Raw genomic sequence first — 25,750 nt, forward strand, 5'->3', positions numbered from 1 at the left:
TTAAAGCATGAAAAGAGTTACATGCGACATTGACATCCTGGAAAATATTATCCTATTCTTGACAAATAATTATATCAGTTTCCATAATCCCCAACGACAATGCATTGTATGAGATATGTTGCACCAAGCTGAAGGCATTTACATTGTGGACATCCGTATTTGGGCTACTCTTTAAGCTTCCTTTGGAGATCAATAGGCTATTAAAGAACCCCAGTTTAGATGTTACTCAAGGTTAAGATAAATCACATCCTAAAGTACCTGTTTTTCTCCAGTGCCCAAGATCAGAGTGTACACTACTTACTCTGCTGGATGTCTACACATTAGAATCTAATTAGCCAAAAGAATCCTTTCTTTACAGTTTTTCAGCAGTTTGCTGTCTGTTGGGTGTTTTGATCACAGGCATCAATATCAGTTTTTTTTTGTTTGTTTGTTTTTTAGCATATTGCATTTTTCTGCTAATATTTCTGTTTTTTTTCTACCTTTGTTACTCTTAGAGCAAGTGACCCTATCCTACTAGCTGAGATCTAGGAACAGTCAAAGAATAAGAGAAAACATATAGTGAAAATTTCATCAAGGCAATATGCTGTAATACTTTCACTGAGATCATAATGATGGGATGACTGAAATACAAATATAATGTATTATATTATGTTGGTAGAAGAATACAGCATTCAGGGATCAGAAGAACAAATAGTGCTTTAATGATGTATACTTCTGAAATAGTTGGTGTGCTTTTAAAGTACATTGGATGTTCAAATCCCATGATGTATAGTCATTTTATAAGAAATATAACCTTCACTGACAAAAAAAAAAGATAAAAAGATGTCAATTTTATCATTTTAGATATTTCTACTAATTATGTAATTAATCACTTAAAAATGGTGACCATGGAACAATTGTGACACACTGCCATAAAAAGAACTGGAAATACTGATTTGTAGAAGCCAGAATCATTTTCTGAAAGATATTAGCTATCCAGAATTTTTACTATTGTCAATTCCTGTATTTAAATGCAAAGACTTTATGCCTTTCAGAATGTTACTGTGGTAAACATTCTAGGAAGACCAAATAAAGTCAATGTGAAATAGTAATCCTTATTTTGCAGTTCACAATGGTTTCTGTAAAACAGGACTTAAATATAGTTTTTTGTTTGTTTGGTTGGTTGGTTGGTTGGTTGAAGATGATAGAATAAATAGGGAAATTACTAAGATTAAAACAAAACAAACCACATTCAGGATTATAACTTCTAACTACCCAGAAGTGAATGAAAACAGCATGGCTACATTTAACTGATCAGTTTTGTAGATACCATAAATACAATGTGCATAGGTTGCTGTCTGGAGAAGTAATTTTTGGAAGGAAAAAGACAGTGCTGCTGTGTTCACAACAAAAGGCAAGAAGATTTTCAAATCAAGATAAAGGAGAAAGAATCAGTCAAAGATGTTGCAGACATTGGAAGTGGTTTGTCGAAGAGAAGAAAAGCAATGCAAAATATATGGTAGTTTGAAAATGCTGTTTCCCTTCTAAAGAAACCATTTTTGTTTTGTCCACTTAGCAAACAAAATTAGGCGGAGGACTGTAAGATATGCTTACAAATTAACTATAAATTAACGGATAATGGAGTGGAAGTGTAACAGAAGTTTGTTGTAAGTAGAGTTATGTGAAAAATTAGTTATCAATCTGCTTAGCAAAGTAAAGTAGAATATAAGAAATATTAGGTTTGACTTAGGAATGAACATTTTATAGTTCTGCTTTTTTTTGAACAAAACATTTTTATTCAACCTGCTCTTTTCATCACATGTAGTTAACGCAAAGGAATGGAAGACTAGCTTCACAAAGATGAAGGAATTTCTAGTACCTGTTAATGCTCACAAACCCCATCACTGAGTACATAGAAGAGGTAAGGCAGTCACCCAGGATGTAAGGTCTGTGTCCATCATGCCTGGAGTGAGTCAAAAACACCCTTCTCTCTTTGCAGTCCTGACCATTCATTAGGATGAAGGATGACTTGGGCTGTAATCATTCTTCACTGTTTTCACTTTAAACTATATTGTTATGAGGGGAGGAATTCCATATTATTTCAGCAAGAAAAAGAGTCCAGGATGGAACATATTCCCAAGTTACTCTTCTTCCACCCTTTGCTCTTTTTGATCCATTGAATCCTAAACCCTTGGCTGTGAAGCAGATCTGCATCAATAGCATGTTTATTATACCACTATGGACTTTATATAGAGTAGCCGGTTATTTGCCTAAGTGCATCTGTGCTGAACTGCTGCCAGTGTGCACAGAGGCAATGCACTTGTTTGCAAACTCTCCTTTCCTCTGGTCTGAAAATAAAAGTACTTTATAGAGCTGTAGAGAGGACACCTGCTTAATATTTGGGAAATAATGAAATCTAATTTTGATGGTCAAGGAGGGAGACGTGAGTCCCCCAGTAACTTCTGTTTTCTTTATAAACAGGTTATGTATGGTAAGGTCAGTGGAGAATGTGGTTTGTTGTTAAGTCGTTAGAGTTTCAACCTCACTTCAGTGACATATTTATTTCTGCAGAAAATGTTAGCACAAAAATGAAGTTGGTGTTAAATAATTTAAAAATGTTGTTTGAGGTGTGTGGAATCTTGGAGATTGTAATGGCTTCTAATGGCATACAGGGACACGAAGGGCATGCTTTGAGTATTACAAACTCTGTAGTATAGGTTCCTAGTTCTCCAAGACCCATGCTCATAAGCCCACATTGTGACATGTGAGCTCGGCACAAATTTGCTTTTTTGCACATGGGAACAGTATAAATAGAGCAGTGGTTAATTTAGATCAGAGCAAAGGTCAGTCTAGCTGGTTTTCTCATTTCTGATGAGGAACTAGGCTAGGCTATTTGCCTAGTTATGGACAACTGTGATAGAATCAGCCCAAATCCAGAGTAATGCTTACCCTAGTATAGTGTATTAGCTTCCAGAAGTCAAAGTTAAACTCAGAAGCTACATATGGACCGTTGTGTTTAGTACACATAGGTGAAACTATTTTCCATTTTATTTATTTTAAAACCATTTTTATTGTCAGCTTCCACAGGAACCCCTGACAGGGACTTGATGAAAAAGTAACTCCTTTGTTTTTTAAATTTGCTTATATAATTGGCACTTCCTATTTCTTATGGTATGAAAAATACTGTAAGTGGTAAAGAGCATACTGGGAGTAAATTATTGAGCAGAAGCTGGAGGCTGGCTTTCAGGAAGGAAAATGTCAACATTGGGAGGTACTTGGCCATAAAATAATTTACAAAGAACATTATATATCTGCTGGTTTTAGACAGAAATAATAATAATAGTAGTAATAATAATAATAATAATATAGACTAAATAGAACAGTGTGGTGTGTATTGTGAACAAAAGTCTTCCAGTAGTGGGAATAGGATGGTTTTATAAGAAAGCATTGATAGGTAAGAGTGATATGGGGAGGCAGAATCAGCTATGGGAGAGAGAAGATTTGAGAAAGTGCTTTTATTTGCAGACAGGAGGAAATGAAAGTTTGCAAACAAGCATGTTGCTTCTGTGCAGACTGGCAGCAGTTCAGCACAGATGCACTTACACAAATAACTGGCTGCCAGCATGTGATACTCCTGGTGCAGATACATTTTCCATCTTTGCATATCTGCAAAATTTTAGGAACTTGTTAGTTCATTTGAATCATTTTAAATGACTTACAGTATGACAGTGAGCTCAGCTAATAGACCAGTTTTTAAAGACACTCTACGTGCAGCATTTCTCAGTGATGTAGTACTATTAGTGCAGCTTTACAGTCACAGCAAAAACTGTGACTGATTGTGTTTGTGTGTGCAGACCATACACATTTTAATCACTTTCTCATATACACTTGCCAATGTAGCATTAGTTATCGAAGTACTTAAAACTGCAGTTGACTGATTACATTAGTACTTCTGCCTTTGCTAACATAAATGAACTTTGATGGAGGTTAAGAAAAATGGTACCCTACAAGAATCTGGAATGGATGAGTAACAGATGAAATCTCTGTATTTTCTCCATATGTAATCAAATCTACGTTACAAATTGATGCTTTGAGGTGTTGAGAGAAAGCTACAATGTGCACTTTTAAAGATAGGTGAAAAGTAAACATGTTCAGGAAACTTAACATTGGGGGAAAACTTCCTAGAAAGTGGCAGTTGTCAGAAAGTTGTCAGATCCATATTTTTGTAAGACACACTATTATAAATTTTTGCTTTTTCACCTGGGCCCTAGTGATTAGACAACTATCTTGGTTTTTCTGTTTTATCTCCTAGTTATAATGACATATAAAAGATACTGGGTGACATGCTACCAATTGAACAGGAATTTTGTCTTGGCAGGGGTCTTAAGATACTTCATTAGTACATGTATTTAGTATTACTGCAATATTCACATATTTAAGCAAATCAGTTAAAATACTAATAAAATACTCATCCTAAGGACTGAGATGCAACAAATGATTTAAATTATATATTTACAAAGAAATGTTTAGGCATACCATCAAAACTTTCCAAATAGCTTAATTGAAATAAGTATTGTCCCATGATCTGGAAATTAACTAAATATCTGGCATGTTTTCCATTTCTTACACAATCAGTCCTTCACATGGTTGCTGGCACTTAAAATATTGACATTAGTCAAGCAAGTAATGGTTTCTCAGAATCCAGCTCTTGACAATGGTAGAAACACGGATACAGTTTTATGTGAGATTTGTATATCTATATGAGATCCAGTCAGATGACTGAAATGACTAAAAAAGCCCTGACAGGTGAGACTAAGTGAAATACTAAATAGTTGAACCTTTTATGTTTTCCAAAAATGCTGCAGCTGAATCGGAATTAATGAAATACACTTTAGGTTGGAAAGTGTCAGGGGAGACATTGGATAGCATTTCCTTGGTTCTTTTTTCATGCTAGTTTCTTCTTTATGGAAGAAGCAAACTAGGTAAACACATAATATATGTTAGGTCACTGCTAGTTATTAGATTTCAGATACAGTTTATGAAATAAATAGGAGTGAAATGATACTTTTTGAAGACCAAAGGAAATTCTTACTGTGCCTAAATTCCAACAGTGGTGCTTCATTTCTTTCATGGTATGCACTGGACTTACTTAATCTGTTCTATAACTCAGAGATGGTGTGCTGTATTCACTAGAACATAGGAACATTCAAGAGCAGTTTTGATAATTGTGATTCATTTATGATTTGGTCAGCAGATGGGAAAAAATTGTTCTGTCTTGGATTTATAATAAATGGTGAGTTGTTACATAATGATAAAGTAATTCCTACATTTTCAGTTAAAGTGGAAGTTGGATCTACTGATAAAGCCTAAGTTATGAAGAGGTTTATAAGAGCAGCAGTGAACCTTAAAAGTGTAACTGCAAATTCTAAATTTTACAGTGTATTGCAATCTTGATTTGCAACACCTAATCTTAGATGTGTAATATTTAAAAGCTGTCATATAATATAACTGTTATTTAATAATACAGGCTATTAAAATGTGTATAGATCAAGCTATTAATTCCCATTTTGCCAATTAATTTATTGTTCCAGCATAAACATTGTTGCCATTACTGCTTCTACCCAAGCTTCTTAGCCTCCTTTAGCAGTGAGCACACATACTTGAGATACTAAGTATGCAAATCACATACTAGTATCAAGAGCAAAGTTTAAATACTGACATCATTCTAGAACATATGAACACTTTCTCTGAGAGTTTGAAGAGGAGTATTTCATGGTATGGCACTAACTTTAGTAGATAAGTATTTTCCTGTGTCAGCATAGGAGGAAAAGTAAAACTTGAATACCTGTAGCTTTGCAAGCTGCTTCTGAGCATTTGCTGGAAATGCATAGTCCATTTTTTGATCTTTCTGTGGACATGGACTAAAAGGATCCAGACCATGCATAAATTCAAAGGGTTCCGCAAAAATAAGGTCCAAAGAGATATTTTTTCAGGGGACAAAAACAACAACAACAACAATAAACAAAAAAAAAAAAAAACCACTATAAAACCCACAAATATAACTGAAACCATATACTTAAGCATTTCTTTGTAAATTAACTGCGCATTAAAGTATCAGATTGCCACAATGCAGAAATAATCTGATGCTTCATAGCTTTTAAGTAACAATCTTAAAACTGGTGTTGCCTTTCAAAAGACTGAGTGCTTTTGTAGCTAATAAAGCCAAAGCAAGATGAGGAAAAAATGCAAATAAATGACAAATGTTCAAAATAAGTGTTTTGCTTCCTGCTCTGCTGCCAAAGCAAGACAGATTTTTAGTCATTGCATTAATTTTGGTAACATTTCCTGTAAGAAGATATCCAGGATTAGAAGTAATGGGAGAAATTAAATGAGCATGTCTTGTGATTTAGTGCATTATTAAATACTTTTAAAATTCCAGGCAATGCATAAGACAATTGTTTGTATTTACTTGTTATTTTCTGAAACAAAAGAAACTGTTATAAAAATGAATTTTAGGAAGTCAGGTTTCTTTCATTAAAACTAAACAAGTTGTTCTTAAAAGTAAAGGTAGGAAGTAAATTAATTTTTGAAAAGATGTTACCACAGAAACAAACGGATTGTTTCATGTGTTTTAGCACCAGTCTTTTCTTGTTGTTAGAGTAAAGTGGTCTTCTCCTGCATTTGCATCTGAGGAGTCATTTTCAGTTTGTCTTTCTCCTATTTAGAAAAGTTATTGGTGAACAGTTGCTCACTTGACCAAGTGCAGATAAAGGACAGAATAAGATTATAAAGAAAAGAATAACACCAGCTGAATAGAATAATTGTCTCAGACTTGTTTGCTCCTGGTGACATCAGATGGCTAACTCAGGGTAGTACCAATCTAAAAATAAATAAAAATCTAAAAGTTGTGCTGTGGATGCCTGTTATATTTGCAGGTCCACATCCACAATATTCTACAGGGGAAATATCCCTGATATTGGTACTTCCTACAGTTTATACTTTTTTTATCCATTTTTTTTGCTCTTAAAAGAAACATCTTTTATGCTTTCATGTAAGAAAATGAAAATACAGAAACAGATAGAGGATGGTGTGCAAAAACAGGAAGGATTTTAAAGTTAAACCTTAGAGGATAAGCTGAGGCTTAATGTGAAGATTTGCTCTGTTTTCTTCTTACAGCTTTGTTTACTCATTCAAAATTCAAATGAATCACAGAATTGATCACTATTATACAAAAGCATAAAAATACACTTTTTTGTTCTCTTCAAGAAAAATTATCATTGAAGCTTGTTTTGAGAAAAATGTTATTATATCAGCTGGATTTCATGTTTTGCTAATAAATTTACTGTTCTGCTGGAAGCTAATTTCATTTGAAAGACTCCATTTTAATACACTAATGACAGCTTCTTCCTAACTGAGTGCTTCAGAATTAAACAATAAACTGGAGTTGCCATTCCTAAGAGCTAATGTAAACCAAAAAGTTACAGCCTTCCTCTGTTTGTCCTCTGTTGGCTTCATATGTTCAGCTGGTGTCTCAGCAGGTGTTGTGCAGAACTGATTCTCCAGCAGAGGTAATTTATAGCCTTAAAGGGCTATTTTTTGCACTGCATAATGCCCCAACTTCTTTGTTCAGTTTTGCTGGAAACTCTTTATCAATCCATGCAAAAATTACTTAACTACTTCGCAATCAGGAACAATAAAGTACAAGGGAAAACAAGCAAACAAACAAACAAACAAAAAAAACACAGAAGGAAATCTGTCCTCATTCTTGATTTACATTAGAAATATCAATTAATATTTTAAGAGGTTTGTACTGCCTGTTAATTATTTTGGAATTATGTAGATGGGGAATGTCACTCTTAAACAGGCCAAAGAAACTTTAAGTGGTAACAGATGATTATTTAAAAGCTAACAAAATGAAGGGGCCTTGTAATGGGTCAGTTATACTTTTTTTTGACTCCTCTGTTATTTTTGCAACATTTATACACAGAAATAATTTTGTCATGTTAGAAAACATATTAATCTTGTTTTTCTCTTGCCTGCAGGGCAGCACAATTATTTATGTGCTGGAAGAAATGACTGCATAGTTGATAAAATTCGTAGGAAGAATTGTCCAGCATGTCGCTTGAGGAAGTGCTGTCAAGCCGGTATGGTCCTGGGAGGTGAGCCGCTTTTCAAATCTCATTCAGAAAAATAGACAGTCAAGAGCACTAGCTTCAGTCCCTTGAGTTTAATATTCTTTTGATGCTGTAAGAGAAAGAACCACATTAAAATGTTACTTTGGAAGAATTACCCCGTGTTTAAAATAAGTTAAAATGCTTATATTTTTTTTAATGAAAGTCTGGAAATCCTGAAACAAAAATATCTTTGTGTCATATAATGTTTCCTTACACTCATTTTGTTGCAACAACAGGAATTGCGTCTTTGGTGTGTATTTATTAATAGTTTTGGATCAGAGAATTCAAACTGGGAAAAAAATGAAGAAGCAAATTGAGATCAACACTAATATCAGAAATCAGTACTATCATCTCCTCTCTTTTCTGCTGTGCCCTCTGTCATTGCCTTGTGTAGAATTCAACAAGTTTATATCCTTCTGTTCCACCACAGAGGACCAGGCATATATTTTTCCTTTTTTTTTTTTTTTTCTTTTTCCCATATTTTTCATGACAACTTTAGCTATATGAAGTTTTGGACCAGCACAAGACTTGAAAATACATGGCTGAAACTATAAGAAAATAATATAAAGGTAGTAGAAAGCAAGAAAGAATATATTTTCAAATGGAATTAAAAATAATAATAATAAAAAAGGAACAGACAAAATATATTTCTAATACGTTTTAGTTCATCAAACATTTCTCTCTCTGCATTTATGTATTGCTTTTTGTCCCCGAAGGAAGAACTGACATTATATGCTGTTGGTAATTTCATTATTTTTCCCTGTCTGTGTCCATTCATAAATTAACATTTGTATGTAGTTTGCAGGCTGACATTTTGATTGCAGAGCTGTATGCTTTCAGTTCCTGTAGTATTGTACGGCTGCTGGAGTATTTTGCACACATGGTCATTATGTCATTCTTACATTTTATACTTTTATCAGTGATGTAAATCAGTAGTTCTCTACCAGTGAGCAGCTGTTGCTGGCTCTCTGCATTTCGTCCTCTGTAAGAGACAGTGCTGCAGCTCCAGGGAACAGTCAGTGTAATGACAGGAGGGAGAGGCAGTGCTGCGTTATGGATTCTGTTTTGCGTTGTGCTTCTGAACCTCCCTGAGACCTTCAACACTACCTCTCCTTTGAGTCCTCTTCTCCAAACTGGATCCCTCTCACCCCACAGCACTGGAAATAGAACAGTGCCAGACATCAATGTAATTGGTGTTACTGTCTGTTGCTCCTTCCTGCACCTTGGGAGAGCAGTGCCTCCTCTTGGTAAAAAGAATGGAGCTGCCAAGTATGTTGGTGGCATTGGACTGGGGAAGGAGGAACAAAATGAAGAGAACATGTTGTGGTGGTTTAACACCAGTAGGTAGCTCAGCACCACCATAGCACTCTCCCCCTTCTCAGAAAAATGAGGGGAGAAAATATGATGAAAGAAAACATCTTGTGGGTTGAGATAAGGACAGGGAGATCACTCACCAATGACTGTCACAGGTAAAACAGACTCAGCATAGGGAGATTATTGCCTACTGCTACCAGACTAGAGCAGCGAGAACTAAAAGCAAACTAAAAACACATTCTCCCCCCTACCCACCATCTTCTACCTCCTCCCCCCTGAGCGGCGCAGGTGAACGGGGAATGGGGGCTGCGATCAGTCCATAGCACTTCGTCTCCACCGCTCCTTCATGGTCACTCTCTGTCCCTGCTCCTCCACGTGGGGTCCCTCCCACGGGATGCCGTCCTTCCTGAACTGAGCCTGTGGGGGCTGCCCACAGCCTGCAGCTCTTCAGGAACTGCTCCCATATGGGACCGTATCTCCGGGTGCAGCCCTTCAGGAATGGATGAAACTGAACAGGTACAAGACTATGGGACCCGATGCCATGCATCCTAGGGTCCTAAGGGAACTGTCTGAAGTAGTTGCCAAGCCTCTGTCCACCATATTCAAAAAGTCTTGGCAGTCAGGTGAAATCCCTGGTGACTGGAAAAAGGGGAACATCACTCCCATATTAAAAAAGGATAGAAAGGAAGACCTGGGGAACTACAGACCAGTGAGCCTCCCCTCTGTGCCTGGCAAGATCATGGAACAGATACTCCTGGAAGCAATGTCAAGGCACATGCAGGACAAGGAGGTGATGCGAGACAGCCAGCATGGCTTCACCAAGGGCAAATCCTGCCTGACCAATCTGTTGGCCTTCTATGGTGGAGTGACTACATCAGTCGACAAAGCAAGACCGACCGATATCATCTAACTGCACTTCTGTAAGGTGTTTGATGTGGTCCAACATGACATCCTGATCTCTAAATTGGAGAGAGATGTATTTGAAGGGTGGACCATTTGGTGGATAAGGAATTGGCAGGACGGCCACAGACAGAGAGCTGACAGTGTCTCTATGTCCAGGTGGAGGCTGGTGACAAGCGGTGTCCCTCAGTGGTCTGTCTTGGGACCAATGCTGTTTAATATCTTTGTCAATGACATAGACAGTGGGATCAAGTGCACCCTCAGCAAGTTCACGTATGACACCAAGATGAATGGTGCAGTCAATACAACAGAAGGAAGGGATGCCATAAAAAGGGACCTTCACAGCCAGATAAGTGTGCCCACATAAACCTAACAAGGTTCAGCAGGTCCAAGTGCAAGGTGCTGCACCTGGACATGAGTACAGACTGGGAGAAGAACTCATTGAGACCAGCCTTGCAAAGAAGGACTTGGGGTTCTGGTGGATGAAAAGCTCCACATGAGCCAGCAGTGGGTGCTTGCAGCCCAGGAGGCCAACTGCATCCTGGGCTGCATCAATAAAGGAGTGGGCAGCTGGTGGAGGGAGGGGATTTTCACCCTCTGCTCTGCCCTGGTGAGGCCTCATTTGAAGTCCTGTATCCAGGTCTGGGGCTCCCAGCACAAGAAAGTTGTGGATCTGTTAGAGTGGGTCCAGAGGAGGTCCATGAAGATGATGAGAGAGCTGGAGCACCTCTCTTAGGAAGAAAGGCTGAGAGAACTGGGGATGTTCAGCCTGCAGAAAAGAAGGCTGTGGGATGACCTCATTACAGCTTTTTAATACTTAAAGGGGGCTTATAAAAAAGATGGAGAGCAACTTTTTACATGGGTGGATAGTAGTAGGACAAGGGGTAACCATTCTAAACTAAAAGAGGGTAGGTTCAGATTATACGTTACGAGGAAATTCTTCACTCAGAGGGTGGTGAGGCACTGGAACATGTTGCCCAGAGAAGCTGTGGATGCCCCATCCTTGGAGATGTTCAAGACCAGGTTGGGTGGGACCCTGGGCAACCTGGTCTAGTGGGTGGCATCCTTTCTAGGGATACCTGGCAGCGGGGTTGGAAGTAGATGATCTTTAAGGTCTCTTCTAACCCAAGCCATTCTATGGTATGATTCTAGAACCGCTCCCCAGCACGGGTCCCCCATGGACCCCCTGCTCCTGCGTGGGCTCCTCTCCATGGGCTGCAGCTCCGGCCCAGGGCCTGCTCCTGCGGGGGCTCTCCATGGGCCACAGCCTCCTCCAGGCCACATCCACCTGCTCTACCGGGGGCTCCTCCACGGGCTGCAGCGTGGAGATCTGCTCCATGTGGGACCCATGGGCTGCATGGGGACAGCCTGCTCCACCAGGGGCCTCTCCACGGGCCGCAGGGGAACTTGTGCTGCGTGCCTGGAGCACCTCTTGCCCTCCTGCTGCACTTACCTTGGGGGCTGCAGGGCTGCTTCTCTCTCAGTTCTCACCCCTCTCTCCCAGCTGCTGTAGCACAGCAGATTTCCCCTTTCTTCAATCTGCTCTCCCAGAGGCCCAACCAGCATTGCTCGTGGCTCAACATGGGGCTGCTCCTGGCCTCTGCCACCCTGAAGCCCCGTTCCCCCCCGGTATTCAACCCTTGCCATGCAAACCCAATACACATGGACGTAGAATCTTTCTCAGAGAGAAGTGTTTCACAGCTGGATTAGGAATCATAGACTATTTCAGGTTTGAAGGGACCCACAAGGACCATCGAGTCTAACTCCTAGCTCCACACAGGACCCCCCAAATATCAGACCAAGTGTCTGAGAGCGTTGTCCAAATGCTTCTTGAACTCTGGCAGCCTTGGTGCCTTGACTACTTCCCTGTGGAATATGTTCCAGTACTCGACCACCCTCTCATTAGAGAACCTTTTCCTAATATCCAGTCTGAACCTCCTGGGATGCATCAAACGTATGCATTTTGCTCTGAGAGTAGGTAGCTAAAGTGGGAAAAGGTTGAACGCTTTTGCTAGCAATACTAACCGGTATGTCTTTATTCCTGTGTCTTCATACAAGTATATAATGTCTTCATACTTGAAACGAAAACCTGAAAATGAAGGTGCTCTGAGTCTTAGTTCTTTACCATCATATATGAAGAGAGTATAAACTTTCTTGTTCTCTTTAGATCACTATTTTTTTTCATTTTTTTTTTCCCTAGCTAGTATTAGGAAGGTGTCATTTCTTTGTATTTAGTGCTAGGTAGTTTGTGTTGGTCTTTAGTCCTTTTCTAAACATACCCAACTGAAGCCGTCTTCCATTTCAGAGGAGACTATTCTGGTTCAGTTCATCTAGTTCTTGGAGGGGCATGTGATCTTGGTAGATCTCTGCCACGATATTTTTACCTGCTCCACCTTATGGTAAGAAGTGGTGTGGCAGCAAACAGGAAGAAGACAGCAGTGATGCAATGGAATAAATGGAATATCAGATGGAGCCAGGACTGTAGCATCTGAAACATATTTTTTTAGTCAGTTGCATCAGGTCGAGTGTAGTATTTCATGTGCTCTTAGTAGCATCAGTAGTTCTAGGGTGATTAGGAACCTAATTCTTCTACAAACATCAAAGTGGAACAACTAATGGTGAAAAGGAAAGAAAAGATAAATCTAGGCAAAAACAACAACAACAACAACAAAAACCTGGATTAAGCTTGTATTATTTATGAATGAGGATTTAAAATTCAAACCAAAAAACTTCAATATAAACAGTTTAACCATAATGCTCTTTCTACTTTTACTGTCATATTTCTTACTTTTTCTATTTTGCCATTTTTTACACTTCCTTAATTGCATCAAATGAGAAATATTACCTACATACATCTTGCAGTGCTGATCAACACAGTATGACTCACATATGGGGCACTACTGTGCTTAGATAATTATCCTCAAAAAGGTAAATGTCCATATCAAATTCCCAATTCATGGAACAAATTGCGTACTTAGATATATCCTGAGCTATTTTTCAGAATTGTTCAGTACTTCAAATGTTTTCCTCTGCTTACAGTCTTTAAGATTTTTGTGCATTTTGTGATTTCTATCCTTCAGATGGAACTTTCATAGATGAACTTCTTCTCTTTTACTCCTAGTTAGTTTCCTAATGCTAGCCTTCAGTTAAAAAACAAAGACCTTCAACATAGCTTAATCAAGGTGAGAAAGACTGAGATTTTACAGAACGTTAACTATGAGATTCTCTGTGGGAATATTGATTGTCTTTAAGTTCTATGTTTCATAACTGAACAAGTTAATCAATCCACTTTCTAATCTTCTACCTAATAGGATAGTAGAAAGTTGTGTCAGGTCCTTGAATAAACACACACACAATTTTATTTCCTATCAGTGGATCTGTGATTTTCCCAGGCTGACTATCACTGATTCCTTGTTCTGCTGTACTGCTAAATTATCACATTGTTTCAGTCAGCTTTCAGTCCACATTGCAATGATTAGATGTGGACAAATCTTAATTAATTTTCCAGGTAATATTTTATGAGGTAGTATCAAAAGGCTTATTAAAATCAAGATGTATTACTTCTGCTTTTCTGCTTTGTTCCTCTATTTTGTATACACCCTCCTAAGGTGTACACAGCTTGTTCTCCTACACAAAACGTAAGAGCACAGTGACCTTAAAGTTAGAGCCGTAATGTTCTGTCAAGAATAATAAATTGTTGACGTTTTCCACCTGATTAGAGGGTATGGGAAAAGATAGTGAGATGTTAGCCTTTTACTAGAAATTGAGCCATTTTAAAATAAAATTTCCATTATCAATCATGTCTGATTCACTGTTTGATTCTGTATACCTAGTTAAAAGAATACTAAAATACAGAATTATGTATTATGGAGAAAATCATAATATATTTGTTAATGAGATAAAATAGATTTTAATTTTGTTATTTATGTCTTGTAGGTACATGTGGTATACAAATACAGTATCACTTTCTATTTGTAGTAAATCAAGGGTAAGGGAACTGTGAGTAGTAGGAAGCTGCTTCAGTGGCTGGCTATCCTACTTAAAACAAATTAATAAAAATGCTACAAAGAAAAGGTATTCTGTCTAAATGTGCAGATTGGTTTTATACTAAGATGAATAGTTGCCAGAGTGGATTAGTATTCTTTTTACATTATAAGACTTATGAGAGGCATTTGTTCATCTTAAATCAGGAAATTATATGAATGTTTTTGTAAGCTGCAGTTGAAAAACTAGGCTGTAGTCAAATATTTGTTGCTTCCCTTATGTCCTTAAGAGTTTGCATTAATTTGACATGGTCTCCTTGTGGTAGACAGAAAGTTTGCTGTGAGTTATCAGTAGTCACCTCTCCAGTAGATAGGTAACAAGTGAGGTTGCTTTACTGGTGGCTGTTAAGCAACATAATTAGAAATAAACACATAAGTAATTCTTCAAGTCACTGCAACATTAATTCCAATACATTCAATCACTTGGAAACATGGGTACTTATTAACTACTAACATTTCCATGTGATAAGTACTCTGTTTGGTTTCTTTCTTTCTTTGTTCTCTGAACTGTAAAAGTATCTGAAACCATTATTTCAGAAAATACCTGAAATCATTATTTATGAACTATCAAATGCATTGTTCCTTCTCTGTTTTCCTTCATGCCTAAACAATACTTAGTGGGAAATTCCCAGCATTTTTAGTTCTATATATAGCTTTGTTATGGTAGAAATTGGTCCTAGGTCTCTTGAGATATTATCATACTGCCTTTTTTTTTTTTTTTGTCTGGTTGGTTGCTTGGTTTGATTTGATTTGGTTTGCTTCAGATATAGATATATAAGGTATAAGGTATAAGTTGGCGTTTGGTTCTTTAGGAAGGAGTCACTGATCAGGAATATTTATATCCTTACTTCAAGTGATAAAATGAACATAAGATTGTTGGGGCACTTGATACAAAGCTAATTAAATTCACGGTCAAGTCAGTGGGACTATGACCTTTGACTTCATTGGATAATGACTGTTCCTGAAGAGCTTATCCTTCTTACTTATGCTATTAATATCATGTTTCTTGAAATTTTGTTTAGTATACTCTCTTTGGATTTTAAATACTCTTTTAATTTAAATTGAAGTTTTTGTCTTTTTTTTTTTTTTTTAAAATGATTAAGTATGCATATTTGTGATAGGAAAACACTAAACGCTTTTTTTGGGTTGCTGTCTGGTTCAAAAACAAGAGGATTCATTCTGTCTTCAGCTATACCAGCAGGCATCAAGAGGAGTTAATTAAAGTCATGGACTTTGGTCTATATAAAATATGTAGAAATAAAAGGAATATTCCCGTGGTTGATGTATTAATCTAGCTTGATGTTATACTATTAATGCACTAATTAATGTTTTGATAAGGTCAGTGTAATTCTCTAATTGTTCATCTTTGATACTCCAAAATGGAGACACTGGATTTTAATAAAATTTATCATCTTGTATGATATGGGAGCATCTGAAGAAAATGGAATAGACATGTTCCTAAGTAAAGCTACTTTTATTGAAGCCTTCTGTTTTAGTATGTAGTTTAGGAGACAGAAACTTTCCAAGGAGGGAAGTAATTGATAAGTCTGACTATGCTAGTGTTACTACATTCCTTCTGTGACCAGCTGAGAAAGGATTCAGATCACGTGCTGAAGTTGAGGTGTGCTTCCTTACTCCACTGTCCTAGAATGAGATGAGAGAGAGTCCATGCACTCTCTTGTGCATGGGTTGCGCGGGTTCATATCTCTCTGTTTCATTTCTTTAGGATGCGCTATTTCCCTTGTATAATCTTTCACTTATAAATAAAAGTACTATTTTTTAGAAGATAATTTGATTTGCATATTATAAATGGAATTTTAATTCAACCAACTACATACACACTGTTACACTTCTACTACCTTTCACCTCCAAAAGTAAATTTTAGAGTGTTTCTTGCATTTTGCCATTTTAAAAGGCAGTTTCTCAGAGGTTCAGCAATTTGATAGTCAAGGATTTTATTTTCAGCCAGTGAATTTGGTGCATCTCTTTTTCTACTGTTGTTAAAGTATGCAACCTCAACAAGTAAAAAAATCAAGGTGATTTCTCAGTTTTCTTGGAGCAGAACATCCTCCTTCCTTACTGTTTTCTTTAAGGTTGAAACATATAAGCTTCTTATTTTTCTTGGGAGAATAACTTACCATTTGCTTGCTGTCACCCTGAATCTCTTTAATTGTTTCACTGTCATCTGAATCAGATCATAGGTATCAGCAACTTTATTGCATTTTGTATTTGTTATGACGTTTTTTTCACTGAGGAAAACACGCTTGGCAGAACTGAGGAATTTAATGATCTAACAACAGATTTCACCTTTGAGGGTCTATTTAAAGGGAATGTGTTCCATGCAGGGATTTCTACATGGATGTGACTTTTCCTTGAAACATGTAATATCTTTCTGAGCATTGTTGCCTTTGAGCCTGTGCAGGTTTGATCTTCTGTGTCCATATGGTGCACCGTGAGCACGTTGCCATGAAAGAAATTTGAAGAGTTGCTACCTAGAGCTATGTGTGTTTACACAGACATACCAGATGTAGTCTTTGAGTTTATTTTGGGAAAGCGGTTCAAGGTGGTGTTTTTTGTTTTGTTTTGCCTTTTTTTGTTGTTGTTGTTAGTGTTATTCAAACCACTGCAGTATTGAAATGAGAATTGCACTCTAGAAAGTGAAGGGTTTTCTAAGTGTTAACATGTTTTTACAGTATCTGTTGATTTTCAGTCATCCTTCAAATTCTATTTTCATTCCTGTTAAAAAGAGGAAATTATTACATTAAAGATTATCGAGATAGAATTTAGCCATGACACTGAAATGCTTTTATGGAACTGAAGGAAAGGAATTTCAATATCTAATAATTACTTACGTGCATTTTTCTTTTGAATATTAGGAAAAAAAATAAACAGTATCCTTAATTAACACTGAATAGAAACTGAATTGTAGAGCCAGCTGGCTCAGCTGTCAGCCTGTGATGGAACAGTGGGAACTGAACCAGAAAAAACTTTCTGAGGTTACTGTAACCTAGAATTCATGCAATAATTTTAATGGGTGGGTGATATTCATCTCATAGAGCAGGGAGGAGGATATGGAGGAAGAAACTCTTAGGAATTTTCCATGATTATTTCTTAATTATATAAATACTCAACAAATAGTAAACAGAAAAAAATTTTAGTTTCCTAGTGTAGATGGAAAGTGTAATCTAGCACTACTGGAAAATAGTGATGTTTCTGGTTAATTCTTTTTAACAGATTAACTATTTTTTTTTTTCAGGTCGAAAATTTAAAAAGTTTAACAAAGTTAAGGTTGTGAGAACATTAGATGTCGCTCTCCAGCAGCCAGCAACCCTTCAAGATGAAAGCCAATCTCTAACCCAAAGGCTGTCCTTTTCTCCAAATCAAGAAATACAGTTTGTTCCCCCAATGATAAGTGTTTTACGAGGCATTGAGCCAGAAGTTGTCTATGCTGGTTATGACAATACAAAACCTGAAACACCAAGTTCCTTGCTGACCAGTCTCAATCATCTTTGTGAGAGGCAACTTCTTTGTGTAGTCAAGTGGTCAAAATTACTACCAGGTAATAACACTTATATGTTGTGAATTCTAGTTAAACAAACGTGTCATGGGACGAGCAGTCAAAAGAGAACATTGCTTGTTTATTGTCTGCATGGTATGTAATTCTTCAGAAACTGTTAAAGGATTAAGTTTCCACTTCATCAGATAATGCATGCACTAATCAAATGCATTTTAATAGGAGGGCCTTCATAAAGGAAAGCATATTTAGACTTATTCCACAAAAAAAAAAAAAAAAAAAAAAAAAAGCCCGGAGTGTTCCCATTCTTCACCATTATAGCAGCTTTTCCATCCTAACGCCTCCTCCTCTGCTATTCATTCTTCTGGTGTTTTTTTTTTCTTAATTTAGTTCTGCATATTCTTTATTCTTATTCTTGTTAAAATGCATTATAAAAGAAACAGAGAAGAATAGTATTAAGAAGCAACCGACTTTATGAAGAAACAAAGATTACAATAGGGGCCTGGTCCTGGAATGTATAAAACAATATATTAAGCCGAAAGCCTGGAAATATGGTTTCACGTGAGCTTAATTGACACCTCACTGCTGCAGGAAAGTGTGATACCACTTGCTGCTCCTCCCCATTGCAGCTTGGGCTTGTCAGACCTCTTAGTTGAACTGATTCATCTCATTAAGTGAGAAGAAAACAACCTTTTCTTTTTTTGTTTTACCATCTGATTTTCTGACGGCTTTATGAGCTGAAACAGTTCACTGAGGCATAGCATGAATGTCAGGGCTGGTTTGAAGGAGGTTAACAGGACCAGGTAATGAAGAACAGGACCACTGCTTTTGGTGGCAGGTAGCTGTTAGATTGTCTCTGATACCTTATAGCAATCCTTAAAGTTATCAAAGAGCAAAAGTTATTGTTGCCAAATGTACAACTGAAGATTCTTCTCCGGATTTAAATGCAAGAAATATATTAATAGGTGGATGTTTATTGTATTACAACTGTATCTTTTGTTAAGAACACTTAAGTCTAAGCTGTATTAAATAAGAGTTGATTACAGTGATCATGTTATAAACTGTCTTATTTTTACCAAATAAAATGGAGATGCATTCCTCCTTCCTAAAATAGTCATCTCTGACTTCTAAAGTTAGTTTTGTTTTGATCATTTCAAAATACTGGCACTGAATAAAAATACAATAGGTTAACTATCAAAATGAGGTGGCCTGTGATTATACAAATTTCTGACAGCTGCTTCCTCAAAAGCACTTGTCTTTCTAACTGTTCCTGGTTTTATAGCTTATGTCCAGAGCTGTAATCTTCAGAACACCTACTCAGCTGTTGTCTAAATGAAAATTATGAAGTATTTTATCTTTTAATTTAATTTCCAGGATTTCGGAATTTACATATTGATGATCAGATAACTCTCATCCAGTATTCCTGGATGAGTCTAATGGTTTTTGCAATGGGATGGAGATCATACAAACATGTCAGTGGTCAGATGTTATATTTTGCACCAGATCTGATTCTAAATGAGTAAGTAGACTCTGCTGTTGCACAATGAATGACGTTTTGATTTCTTTGTGTTAATGAGAATGTGAGTTCATTGAGGCCAAGATTTCATTCATTATTTGTTCTGTTTCAAAATTAACAGCAGAGGGAAGTCCTCTGATCACATCAAAATTCAGTAACTGGGAAGGATTGTTTGGGAATCCCAAATATTTTATTGATGTGGCCAAAAAAAAAAAAAAGGAGTTCAAATAATACTGTAATTACATAAGAGATTTTTTTTTTTAAAAGAGTGATACTGTCAGAAGATTTACGTGAATTCATTTGAATAAGACAAGAGTTCATGTTCAATAAATGGAACTAAGTGGGATTTCCTTTGGTCATTGTTGTTTGGGTGGTTTTTGCAAAAAGTTTGTATATAGCCTAAAGTAGTGTTGACACTTTCTGATAAAACTGAATTTCAGAAGCACATTTCTTGGTATAAAATTGTAATAATCTACCAAGAAAAAGGGAGATCAAAGATAAAATATAAGAGACTGTTCTTTTGTTTTGATTTTGGAGTGGGATTTTGATTTGGATTTTCCTTAACTATGCTGATGAATTCAGATAATCTTCATTTCAATCTTTTTCAGCTTTTCAGCTCTGCATCTTATTATTATCAAAGCTGTAATTTTAGATACTTTGGTTATTATACATGGGAATTTTCCAGGAAAAGTTAAACAATGTTGTCTTCCTATGTGTTTTTTCCCTAATATATTTTTCTTATTTTTATTTAAGATCCTAAAAATCTAATGTGAAGTGAAGTAAAAGTTAATCAAATTTTCTCGTAAGTCATATCTGTTTAAAGATTAAGAGGTGGACTTTCAGAAGATCTAGGCACCCAAATTTGAAATTGATAGACATCCAGATTTTTGTGAGTGGTGTTATTTATACAAAATGTTCAGTGGAGCAGGCTGTACAGTTCCCGATCTTTTCTCCTCCAGATGATTGCATATCACTGTGAGATTATAGAGTAATGAATTCTTTCATCTCCCATGTATATTAATTGTGCTGTACAAATTGAAACACTTTGAAGGGATGAGACTGAGAGAACTTTGGACTGTATTCTGTCCTAGCCTACTCTGATATATATCATGTACCCAGAAATCCAATATGAGATGGCTTTAGGAACTAATGGCACGTTCTGGGGCATTACCCAGTGTGTGTACCACTGCTGCCACCTTATGAAGAAAACATTAAGTTCTTTCTTCTAGAAGAGGGTTGAGATTTATGAACCCTGGTTATAATTCCTCATAGACAGCTTCTCGTTTGCAGCTGAATACCATTTACCTAGAGAAAGAGGTGAACTTCACTTCACCGACATACACTTCTCTTGGTTGTAGAATATCTCATCAGTGTCATGTTAGAAAAGTTATAAACAAAGAGCTGGACAGGAAGAGTAACTGGTACACTAAATCAGAGCTACCACTGTTTATTGGGAAAAAAAAACACTTAGATTTAAGTCAGTAAAAAGTAAGCCTCTTCCTTGTCTACAGTGGTATCTAAGGCTGTACTTCCATGATCACTTTAAACAGAAGTAACCACTCAACACCACCCGAAATGTCAATGCTGTCTGCCTCCTTGCCCTGGTCATGCATGCCCATAAATTCACTTAAGCTGTTTCAAATGCTATCTGGCTGCATTGTAAAACAGATAAAGAAATTATACGTTCCAGAAATGCCATAGAAAAAAAAATTAATTTGCCAATTGAGCTCATCCCTGATCTGAGTCACCACATGGTCAGGCAGGCAGTAATGCCAGGAGAGCAGGAGTGCACACCTAGAAGTGGGAAGAGAGAACAAAAATTCCCTCTATAGTGGCAACACACACTTAAGTTATTTGAAAATGACCACGAAACCACATTACAAAGATTGTTTCGCAGCCAATCTGTCATTTAGTGAATTTATCCAGAGTTGTTCTCTGTGAGAACAACTTGCTCAGTAGCATCAATTTCAGACCAAGAAGGCCAGGAGTGCTAGGTTGACAATGATTTCATGACTTAACATTAAAACACTACAAGGCTGTTACTTATATTTTGCAGTGCCTGAAAATATGGCTATGAACAGCATTTAGTGTACCTCGAAATCTGCTATCACTCATCTAAATCTGCTATCACTCATCTAAATCTGCTATCACTCATCTAAAATACTGCTTATGAGTAGAGAAGAATATCAGATAGGAATAGAAAGGGAGATTTAAACTGGATATGGAAATAACCAATCCTGTGAGAACTAACAGATCAAAATTTTATATTTAAGTCATTGGAGACTTGGTGCATGATTTCAGACATGGAACAAAGCTGGAAAAAAAAATACAATGTAGCAATTACACTTTAAATTACATAAGAAAAAAAAAACAACACCACCAACAAAAAACAAATCATTGCTTTGAGAAAAGCCTTTTATTCATGGAAAATACCTTCTATTTCTATTTCTATTTCTATTTCTATTGTTGAGACTACCATATCCAGTCAGGTTGGAATGCTTGTCTGAACTTCTTAGGTTTATAATTCGCATTGTAACCAGCGATAAGACTCCCTTTGGTCTCTTAGAGTGGGGCAAAATTTAATCATGTCATTGTTGTACCTAATTTATTTGGATCATGATGCAGCTTTGTAAAATTAGCACATTTTATTGGATTTTCAGGTGAATATACAATGAATTCAGTTTAGTTTACAAATTTCAAAATTCTATTGTTGCAGTCATTTCAGCTATAAAATGCCTTCGCAATAAATATATGCAATAAAATATAATAAGTGCACCAAAATCTCAAAGAGAAAAGTAAGATTGAAGTGCTGCAAAAGACTAAACAATTTTATATATTTTCTTGTGAAATGGACTATTTACCACTGCAGGAGTTTAAACCTGCAAAATGGCAGCATATTCCTTATGATTAAAAAACTAGTAAAGGTACAAAAAAATAGAAAATTGTTTACATTTCTCTTAATTTTAATAATGTGATAATTAAGCTGCTAACAAGACACTTCAAACAACTAGTAGCTGAGCTGCTTCTTTTCTTTATTTTCATGTTTTTGTTTTTGTTTTGTTTTGTTTTGTTTTGTTTTTCCTTTTCTGGGTGTAAGACAGAGGATGAAAGAATCATCGTTCTATTCACTGTGTCTATCCATGTGGCAACTCCCACAGGAATTTGTCAGACTTCAAGTTAGCCAAGAAGAGTTCCTATGTATGAAAGCTCTGTTACTTCTCAATACAAGTAAGTTCTTTTATTTCTTGGTAACATATCACTAGTAAAATCTTAGTTTTGAACAACATTGTTTAACTTGACAATTGCTAAGATATCTGGCTAAACAAATGGAAAACTTCTTTAGGAGGAAAATGTTAGTATTCCAAAACTTAAAAGTATGCTTGTAATGTTTACAAGGAACAAATAATCTGTGTTTCATCATTGGTTTTATACTGTATAAAGGCACTGGGGAAATATTAGATTCCTTTTCAAATATTGGTATACTGTATTATATATTTTCAAAGCAAGTGACTTTCTGCCAGAAAGCTGTTCACTTTAAATGACTCTACACAGATAAAACTACCCCTATAAGCCCTACAACCCTATATGTTAGAAATGTAAAAATATATATTTTTAATTATTTTTCAGGTTTGTTAACTGATGGCTTTATTCTGGCCAAGAAGTTAAAGTGTGCTTACTCAAAAGAATTAGGAAAGTGGACAAGTGGACATGGCAAAAAATGCTACCACCTTTTTTTTTTTTTTTTTTTTTTTTTTTACTTATAGAGGTTTAGCACAGCTATAAACAAATAGATTTTTTAAATTTGTTTGCTTGAGAACAAAGTCTGATCAAGAAAAGTTAGGACCTGGCGCTTATGGACATGGTTTACTGGGTGACATTTGTAGTAGGGGGATGGTTGGACCAGATGATCTTGAAGGTCTTTTCCAACCTTAATGATTCTATGATCACTTCAGTCATACACATCTTTGTAAGAATACCATATACAGCTTACATTAAACTTTAATTGGAAAATGTGGTAGTTGATAAAATTGTCTTCTGAAGCCTTTTCTAAAATACAAGCATCAGTACATCTGCTGATGCCCTAAACAGTCCCCAGGAAGAAAGTTTTTAAATTGTGCAACTGCTATTAGTAACTAAGCACTAAGCACCTCCTAGAACTAGAAGGGGAACCAAACGTTAAAGTTTAGTTCTCTACATACTTACTGAGTGGGAGAAGAGATTTGTGAGTCCTTCATAACCTGCTTTTTTGCTATACAAAAGCTCAGCAAAAGATAAGGAACTAAAATGTGTTCACTTTTAAACTTTACTTGGCTGTTATTTGCGTAAGTTCATGCTTAAAAAAGCCTGCCGTCAGCAGAGCACAAAGAGTAAAGATTAGAGTTAGCTCATATGAATATAAAAATTACTAAAGTAGTAACAAAATAGCATACACTCTGCTAAAGCAATAAAAATAATGTGGACAAAAATCTCTCTGGGATTATTTCGTCTCTGATAACTCCAGTTGCTTTCATGGAATTGCATCAAGGTTTTGAATGTATTTCTGTTAAGTATTTTCCACCTTTCCATCACTTATAGAACTCTCTTGTCTATGTGAATTTTAGAGGGAAGTCTTAAATTTCAGTGAAACGTAGGTACATTTATGACATTCCAGCTCTCCACTTCCATACGACAAAGTTCAAATGAAATTTTAAAAAATACTGCTGTGGTCAACTCCCTCTCAATTAAGAGCGCATCAGTTTAACAGTATTCATCCACCTACTATTCTTTATCAACTCCATTCCCCTCAGAACCTCATTTTTAAGGTCATGTGTTTATATATATGCAAGAAATTAATTTAAAAAATATGAAAGTATTTTTACCTGTGCTGATGAGTTTTGCTTTTTGTTCTCTCCTACACTTATTGTCTTATAGGAAAAAACAATTTGTCAGATCTTTGGGAAAAGGAACACACCTAACCGTTGTTGCTGAGACATTTAGTAAACGTTTGGTACTGTATAAATACAATACTCTCCACAAAACTGTGTTCAAAAAAACATATAACCTGATTGTTGCTTTAAAGTGTTTTTTTAAGAGTGTTTTTATTTCAGTCATGCTATTCACCTTAATCCTCTTCAAATGTGAAAGTATGGCCATTTCAAACCTTCATATACTAACAGTAAATCAAGTCTGAACTTCTAGTCTCTCATTCTGTCTTCTATTTAATTTATTACTAGATGAACTAGCTTTACTTTTTATATCATTTTAAAGAAACAGTAATTTGTATTAAACATAACTAAATGTCAATCTCAATACATTTCTAATTCTGAATGGAAACCCCAACTTAAGTTTTAACATTATTTTCAACTTTACTTTTTTTCTTTGAGTTTGCTGTGGCTTAGACTTTTTTTTTTCCTTTTCACTGCACTAGTGACAGCTTTAAAGCTGTCTTGAAAGTAGTAGTCACTGCAAAAAGTGGACCAACTTTTTAATTTTCTGTAATTGTTTTAGTTTTACAATTCCTTATTTAGTATATGCTTTACATATTTACACATTTTATATGCTGTGCTGTTACAATGCCCCAGAATTCTAAAAAGGTATCTAAGAAGTAGTACTCTGAATAGTTCAGAAAGAACAGGATTTATGAAAGTAGAGCTATGCGAGAAAAGAGAGAAATAATCTTATAGCAAGGGCAGTTTTAACTCCAATGTTTTTCAGATTTTTTGATTTAGAGGAATTACCTTGTTGCATAAGATTTTGGCTGGGTTATTGCCACTGAATAAAAACATTGGTGTTCTTGACGTATATTCAGGGGAAAGAAGCATTTGAGCTACCTGTACTTAAACTGAAATTGTGCATCTAGTCTAGGAGGTTCCTAAATTTCTTCAGAATGCCTTTCTGTAGTTCTGCTGTTAGACATCCCCAGAACCATCCAGGCTTTAAAAATTAAGGCGATCTTTTTCCATGACATAACTGCTCCCTACTTAGTATTAGTTCTAAGCATGTTGTATTCTCCATAAAACAGAACTTTTCCCTTCTATTCAGACCCTCAATACCTAGTCCAGCATTTCATCTTCATCAGCTGCCAAAAGAAATCTAACATGACACACGACATCCCTAAAAGCCAGACTATTATTCGATAATGTTGTTATGAGTTTAGTTTTTGCGGAAGCAATCAAAATTTCTGTTGTCTGTTTTTATTTAAATTCAGATTTAGTTTGGACGTAAAGTGTTATTTCCATAGCCCAACTCAGGGCTTAGACAATTGTCTTCATAGTAAACTTGCAATTCTGTGTATATGTGTTTGTCTCCCTCCTTCCCCCAGACATTCAGT

General features: G+C 36.2%; 1 protein-coding gene across 1 annotated transcript in view; it reads left to right on the forward strand.

Annotated features, from left to right (window-relative positions):
• PGR (progesterone receptor) overlaps window positions 1–25,750 on the forward strand; it is a 42,417-nt gene that overhangs the window by 9,285 nt on the left and 7,382 nt on the right. The window contains exons 3-6 of the mRNA XM_040544182.1: window positions 8,022–8,138; window positions 17,667–17,969; window positions 19,299–19,443; window positions 22,538–22,668. Of these exons, the coding sequence (XP_040400116.1) occupies window positions 8,022–8,138; window positions 17,667–17,969; window positions 19,299–19,443; window positions 22,538–22,668 (696 nt within the window). The remainder of the gene's footprint in view (window positions 1–8,021; window positions 8,139–17,666; window positions 17,970–19,298; window positions 19,444–22,537; window positions 22,669–25,750) is intronic.

Source organism: Cygnus olor, chromosome 1 (genome assembly GCF_009769625.2).
Source record: "Cygnus olor isolate bCygOlo1 chromosome 1, bCygOlo1.pri.v2, whole genome shotgun sequence".
Classification (NCBI taxonomy): Eukaryota; Metazoa; Chordata; class Aves; order Anseriformes; family Anatidae; genus Cygnus; species Cygnus olor.